The sequence below is a fragment of the Carassius gibelio genome, chromosome A9, assembly GCF_023724105.1.
Source record: "Carassius gibelio isolate Cgi1373 ecotype wild population from Czech Republic chromosome A9, carGib1.2-hapl.c, whole genome shotgun sequence".
Lineage (NCBI taxonomy): Eukaryota > Metazoa > Chordata > Actinopteri > Cypriniformes > Cyprinidae > Carassius > Carassius gibelio.
This window is the reverse complement of record NC_068379.1, coordinates 28,843,985-28,851,142: the sequence shown is the minus strand read 5'-3', so window position 1 is coordinate 28,851,142 and position 7,158 is coordinate 28,843,985. Positions and strand designations below refer to the sequence as shown.

At 37.5% G+C, this 7,158-nt stretch overlaps 1 protein-coding gene across 1 annotated transcript; it reads left to right on the top strand.

Moving 5' to 3' along the window:
- The first annotated feature begins 433 nt into the window (after nt 1-433).
- Nucleotides 434-6,769, top strand: asb1 (ankyrin repeat and SOCS box containing 1). The gene is made up of 5 exons (XM_052606728.1): nt 434-573; nt 839-980; nt 1,525-1,827; nt 2,930-3,312; nt 3,905-6,769. The coding sequence occupies exons 1-5, from the start codon at nt 516-518 to the stop codon at nt 4,033-4,035; spliced, it is 1,017 nt and encodes a 338-aa protein (XP_052462688.1). The 5' UTR covers nt 434-515; the 3' UTR covers nt 4,036-6,769.
- Nucleotides 6,770-7,158: the final 389 nt, after the last annotated feature.

Here is a 7,158-nt window from a genome sequence, read left to right as displayed (position 1 = left end):
AAGTGGCCACGCCCTTAATTATGCAGACTTTTAAGGCTTAATATAATTTAAACTGATGAGTTATAAAAAATTCACCCCGCTCACAGTTCACATGAAGGGTAAAATAAGCAATATAGACCAAAATAATTTTTTTAACCAGTTTGTAAACGTTTTATTCTGCTGTAATGTTGGCCATTTTAACAGGGTTTTGCAGCCAAATTCTCCAGTTGACGAATTACAGTTTAAGTTACTTCCTTGTTGGTTTCACGAGAGAGAGCGGGAGGTTGCCGCCTGGGCAAATCTCAACGTTTAAACTCCAAGGGAGTTGGAAACTGAGCCCATTTTCAAAAATAGTGTAGTGTTCCTTTAAATCCAAATGAGCCTGTGACAGACACCTGCTGCTCAGCCAATCAGAGCGCCTCATACAGTCACGTATACAAGAGTCCATGCCGCTACTAAAAACAGCATTAGGGAAAAAACACAGACCCTTTTTGTGGAGCAGCATACATTTATTAAAGCAGACAGTACTAAACACGATGGCTGATGAGATCCCACCGGTCCCTGAGCCACAGATCCCAAACACTTCTGCTGCTGGTATGTCATTATTCAAATCAAAACATTCATTTCAGAACGAACCAAGGTTTCAGTCATACAGCATCATGATCAATGCAGATCGATTAGGGACTGTTCAGACCATAATTGTTGACAACAAGCACTCTCAAAAGTGTTTTAACAAGCTTTTCGAGTTTACAGATTTATTATTCAACACATTACTGAAATTGAAATATGAACCTTGTTCTCGCAAGCATCTAATATTGCTTATGTGATTGACCTGATCTGCTCTCTGTCCCTCTGTTAGGTCGTAACCTGAGAGGATGGCTTCAGGAGCAGTTCGGCGACAGGCCCCTGGAACAGTGTGAGGACACGAGTCTACATAATGCTGCCCATGTAGGAGATCTAGACACTCTCAAGACCCTCCTACAAGAAGACGGCTTCAAACAGTGAGGTTTTTCAATCAATGATTCATTAAAGTTGGCATAAAATGAAAATGTACACATATTTTCTAAATACATGTTGTAGATCTCATTGTAACCAATTCATACATAATTGTTTTTTGTTTGTTTTTGTTTTTACTTCAAAATGTTTTTGAAAATATCTAAATGGATTTTGCTGTGAATTCATTCACCCTCAGTCCATCCAAGATGTAGATGAGTTTGTTTCTTCATAGTAACAGATTTGGAGAAATGTAGTATTGCATCACATGTTCACCAATGGATCCTCTGAAGAGTGAATGGGTGCCGTCAGATTAAGAAATTCACTCTGTTCCACAAACTCTTTAAACAAATCTTGGATTTGTTTAAATCTTACATTTTCAGCAGTTTTCCATTTTTGGTGTACCGTTCCTTTAAGAGCGCCTACACTGGTTTTGCTACAAGACCCACGTTTTACATTGGACAAAACTCACGACCCATGTTTATCCTCATCTCAGGTGCAGTTCAGAGGTGATATTCTTAACACAGAATATATGATTGAATTATTTTGCAGGAAGATCAATGAGAAGTTGATTTGGTCCTGTGGCCTGCTGCCCTGCACGCCCCTGCGAATCGCTGCCATGATTGGTCACAGCGAGTGTGTGGACTACCTGATCTCTCAGGGAGCTGCAGTGGACCTGGTGGATGTGAAGGGTCAGACTGCTCTGTACATGGCTGTGGTTAATGGACATCTGGACTGTGTGAAGATCCTTCTGAAAGCCGGTGCTGATCCGAACGGCAGCATTCATCACCGGAGCACCCCAATATACCATGCTGCACAAGTGGGCCGAGTGGACATCCTAATAGAGCTGATCAGGTCGGGATATCTCGTAAACTCTAAAACTACAAATAATGAAAATGGAGTTCAGTTCCAACTTTACATACACTGGAATAATGTTCTCCAAGGCTGCATTTATTTGATCACAAATACAGTCAAAACAGCAATATTGTGGCATATTTGTACAATTAAAAAAAAAAAAAACTCTATTCTATTTAAATATATTTTAAAATGTATTTATTTCTGTGATGCAAAGCTGCATTTGGTGCTCAATTATTATTAGTGCTAGTTGACTATTATCAATGTCTTTGCTGCATAATATATTTGTGGAAACCATGATAAATTTTTTCAGGATTCTTTGATTAATACAAAGTTCACTGAATAGCATTTATTTAAAATGAAATTTTTGTAACATTACAGATGTCTACTGTAGTGCATCACGGTTTCGATAAAAATATAAAGCAGTCCATTTGTTTTCAACATTGATAAACATAAGAAATGTGACTGGAAAAATGGCTGCTGAAAATTCCCCATTATATCACACGAAAGAATTGCATTTTAAAATGCATTCATATCGAAAACAGTTACCATATTTTCCGGACTATAAGTCACATCAGTCCAAAAATACGTCATGACGAGGAAAAAAAACTAATATAAGTCGCACTGGACTATAAGCATTTATTTAGAACCAAGCACCAAGAAAAAACATTACCATCTACAGAGGGCGCTCTATGCTGCTCAGTTCTCCTGTAGTCTACACTGAAAACATAGAGCGCCCTCTCGTGGCTGTAGACGATAATGTGTTCTCTTGGTTCATTTCTATTGGCTCATGTCAAATTAATTTTGATAAATAAGTCGCACCTGACTATAAGTCGCAGGACCCAGCCAAACTATGAAAAAAAAAAGTGCGACTTATAGCCCGGAAAATACGGTATGTTAAGTAAGTAGTAATATTTCAACAATATAAAAAAAATTTCTGTGCTTTGATAAAAACAAATGCTGCGATGGTTGAGCAGAACAGACTTCTTTCAAACACAATAAAACATCTTAATTATTCCAGACTTTTGGCTGTCGGTGTATGTTCTCATGGATTGTTTAAGTATGAATTATGATTATACTGATTGCTTTGTAATACACACAGGTTCAATGCTGATGTTGATATTGACCATCGGCTGGACCAGAGGTTTATGTTCGGCACCCGCTCTTTGACAACTCTGGCAGCCTGTCCCCTTTTCATCAGTGCAGCTTATCACCACCTCCCCTGCTTCCGGATGCTTCTGAATGCCAGCGCCAACCCCAACTACAACTACAATGGCCCCGTGAGCAGGGAAGTGCTGGTCAGAGGCCGGGCCTCCTGTATGCTGGATGCAGTTCTGAAACTCGGATGTGAACCAGCCTTCGTTAGCTTGCTGCTGGACCACGGCGCTGACCCGTATCTAGTCCCCTGGGACGAGCTCGATCCTGACACCATGGTTCGCTTAAAAGTCAATGCTGAAGCCTTTCGCATCTACCAAGAGGCCAAAAGTAAGATGCATTCTTAATGCCATCTCTTTATTGGGTCACTTCTATTATGCAGTACTTTTTTTTTTTTTTACAGTAAAAATGTTTTTTTTTTTTTTTACCTGGAAATAAATGAAAAGTTTAAAAAAAAAAAAAAAAAAAAAAAAAAATAGTAATTGTTAAATGAAGACCAACAAGTTAACAATTTTAAAATATGGAAAGTTAATTTTTCATTATCACAGGTAGATGAACACATTTTCAGTGGATTTTAGTCATATGCTATGCATTTTTAATATATATAAAAAACTGGGTTTTATTAAAGAATATTTCAGATATTTTTTATTTCTTCATACAAATTCTTTAAAACTGTTGAGATGGATTTTGGTAATTGAAATAAAGCTACAATAAAATAAATATTATTTTAAAAATTAACAAAAATTAGAAATGTTTATTTGCCAATTAATTTGAAATAAGTTCAGTACAGGAAATTCAGGAGTATAACTTCAAAAGGGTATAACTTCAAAAATTATTTGTCCATGATTGTCAAATTACTAAATGTCTTTCTAAAGGTCTTTGAGGCCTGACATGTACTAGCTAATGCTGCTTTCCAAAACAGGAAACCCGAGGAGATTGATGAACCTGTGCCGCATTACTATCAGGAAGATCATGGGCAAGAAGCGTCTAGCGTGTATCTCTTCACTTCCGCTGCCTGAAACCGTCATCAATTTTATGTTTCACAAGGACTGATGTACCTCTGCTTCTCCATGTTGACGGTCGATGAACTGAAGGGTATGAGTGGCCACTCACTCTCCAGAACCACTTACGTGGAAACCAATGACTTCCACAAGACTCTGGCAGCTGTAATGGCAAGGTAATGGCATGTTTGTGTTGATTTTGGGGGGAAATCTGTGGAATGGATTCCTTGTAAAAATGTGTTAAATGGAGCTGCGAGTACTGCACTCTTATTGTGAGAAGAATACATAAGCATATTAGCAAAAAGTTTTAATATATGCACTGCTGCTGCCATTTTAAGAGAATTTTAGATACTCTTCTTTGCACTGTGCCAAAGAACAAGCTCACCTGTAGTAAAATCACTGTAACCCTGCCTTTCGTGGCTTATTGCTTTAATGAAGGACAAAATTGAACACCATTGATGAGAGAGAATCATGTGAGTTTAGTCTTATTTTTGTTATTTTAGCTTGTGCCAACGGTTGTTACAGCACTACAGCAATGACTATTAAATATTAGAATTATGATATTGGTTTATGGGGGGCCGTACAAGCCATAATTCATTCTGGCACTCACACACATACATTCTCCTTTCACATACATAAATTTTTTTTGCATTCACACACATGCATTCTCCTTACACATACATAATTTTTTTTTGCATTCACACACATGCATTTTCATTTTACATATATATTTATACCTTTTTTGGTATCCATTACTTCCTCTTTAAGCTGGAAGTAACTCTCAGACCAGGAAATACATGTGCAAGACCTGTTCAGCTCTTCCTCACAGTTCACAGTTATGCAATACAAAGTCATCCTGTTTTCTTTTCAAGTACATATTTTAAGTTTTTAACTTGAACATATCATTATGTAACCTACATGTTCTACAGATCTGTGTACAAGTTCTAAGACACTGATTTTGATTGTATTAACAGGGCTTAACGCTAAAGAAATTTGAGTTAAGGGGGGGGGGGTGAAATGCTTGTTTTCACTCAATATCCTGTTAATCTTGAGTACCTATAGAGTAGTACTGCATCCTTCATAACTCCAAAAAGTCTTTAGTTTTATTATATTTTTAGGAGAAAGATAGTCTGTACCGATTTTACCCAGAAAAACACGAGCGCCTAGAGGTGTGATGTGTGGGCTGAGCTAAAGAATCACGAGCGCCAGTAGGCTTTTGCATTGAGAGCGTTTGGAAGTTGTGACATTACCGTGAGGGAAATAACATCATCCAAAACAAACCATGGCTAACAGTCAGATTTAGCGTGTATTTATGATCCAGAATCAGATCCAGAGGCTGAAATTTAAAAAGAGTGGTATGTATTGAAACTGTATATATTTGCTTTGCGGTTTTGGAAAATGACGGACTTCCACTTTGTCATCTTTTAAAACATTTTTTTTTAAGCTGTACATGTGGAAAGTGCAGTTTGATGACAACATCGCATGTTGTTTACTTGATGTGCTTACGCGCCGATAGCTAAGTTAACAACACAGAGATATTTGAAGCAGTTTTGCTCACCGCCTGCGGTTCCAACACACGATCACGACCCTTTTTCGTTGGGACTGCATTATCCTTAAGAAATAAACGATGTGCAAATCCGGCATCAAACTGGGCCTTGTTTGTAAAACAAGAATCTTCGAAATGCAGGGAACAAACAAAAACACTTGCATAACTCCGTTGATGCTCTGTAAAAATAAACTCCGTCCACTGGTCCCTTAATGCTCTTTTTTTTTTTTTTTTTGGTAATCTGTGCAGGGTTGTCTTGTCCTGGCAACCAAAAACACACTTCTTTTGTGACATTTCGCTCTGATCAGTGAATGTCTCTGCTCTGCTATACGGGAGCGCGCGCTCTTCCGGCAGACGTGCCCTTAGGACCCATATAAGGAAATTCCGCTCCATCTAACGTCACACAGAGCCATACTCGAAAAAAACTTTCCGAAACTTGTGACAAACCAGAAGAGGTATTTTTGGAACAAAAATACTCCTTCAAACGTACAACTTAATTTTGGAAACTTTGTCCATGTTTAGCATGGGAATCCAACTCTTTAACAGTGTAAAAAACTCAGTATGCATGAAATCGCATTTCACCCCCCCTTTAAGATTATAACTTTTTCGCTAATATTCTATCACATTGTAAGTTTATATTAGCACCTTTTTGTTGATTTCTCGTGGTAACTGATAGAGCGTTTGGACACGGAAGCGCTGCTACGTGACGTCAGACTTAAGCGAATACTCCTTCCGTTTCAGCTAAACGCCTTCTGTTTCCACTATACTCTCTCTCGCACATACATACCTTCTATATATGTATGTGTGTATATGTATGTGAAAGGAGAATGTATGAGTGTGATAGCAAAAATGTATGCATATGAAAGGAAAATGTATGTGTGTGTAAGAGCAGAAATGTATGCATGTGTAAGAAGAATGAAAGTGTGTGAAAGCAAGAATATATGTATGTGAAAGGAGAATGCAAGTGTGTGAGAGTGCCAGAATGAATTGGCCCCTCATATTGGTTATGTGTCCCTTATATCACCTTCAAACTGCTGAAAATTAGTTGAAAGTATTTTTTATGCATTGATAGTAGTGTCAATGAGTACTTAAGCACTTTACTGAAGAAGCTTCAACTTTGCTTCAATATTTGAATTTGTTGCAACTTTTATGTTGGCCTCACTAAAATATTGACTTAAGCAATGTGACTTAAGCAATGTGATGCATTCTTGCTGAATAAAAGTATGAATTTCTTTAAAAAGTTTTATTCAGTTCTATTATTATTATCATCTCATTATGTTTTACTAAAGTAGAAGCAATCCATTAAAATATAACTTAAGTAATTTATAGATGTGATATCTTTTATTTCTAATACTTGTATGGGAAACCTTTTACACATAGCTCTATGCTCCCATTGGCTCCCATTTTTTTTTATTGTTTTATTTAGCTGTATGGTTTGTTTGCCCTAAGGGGTCATTATTCTTCTTCACTCTCTGCATTTAAATTATTGCTAAAGCTCATGATTATCATTCAGCACAGGAAGTGATTTATACTTCTTGTAAGAACGAGCCTGTCTTCACAGAGGCCCTGCCCACAGGTTTCTCAGGGATCTTAGAAGATATCATGTTAAGCTATCACATCTCTCCATCA

Bases quoted from the DNA above. Each gene is read 5' to 3' on its own strand.
- asb1 (XM_052606728.1), top strand. From the start codon at position 516: ATGGCTGATGAGATCCCACCGGTCCCTGAGCCACAGATCCCAAACACT. The intron at 981-1,524 runs GTGAGGTTTTTC...ATTATTTTGCAG, and splicing joins CAAGAAGACGGCTTCAAACA to GAAGATCAATGAGAAGTTGA. The intron at 3,313-3,904 runs GTAAGATGCATT...TTTCCAAAACAG, and splicing joins CATCTACCAAGAGGCCAAAA to GAAACCCGAGGAGATTGATG.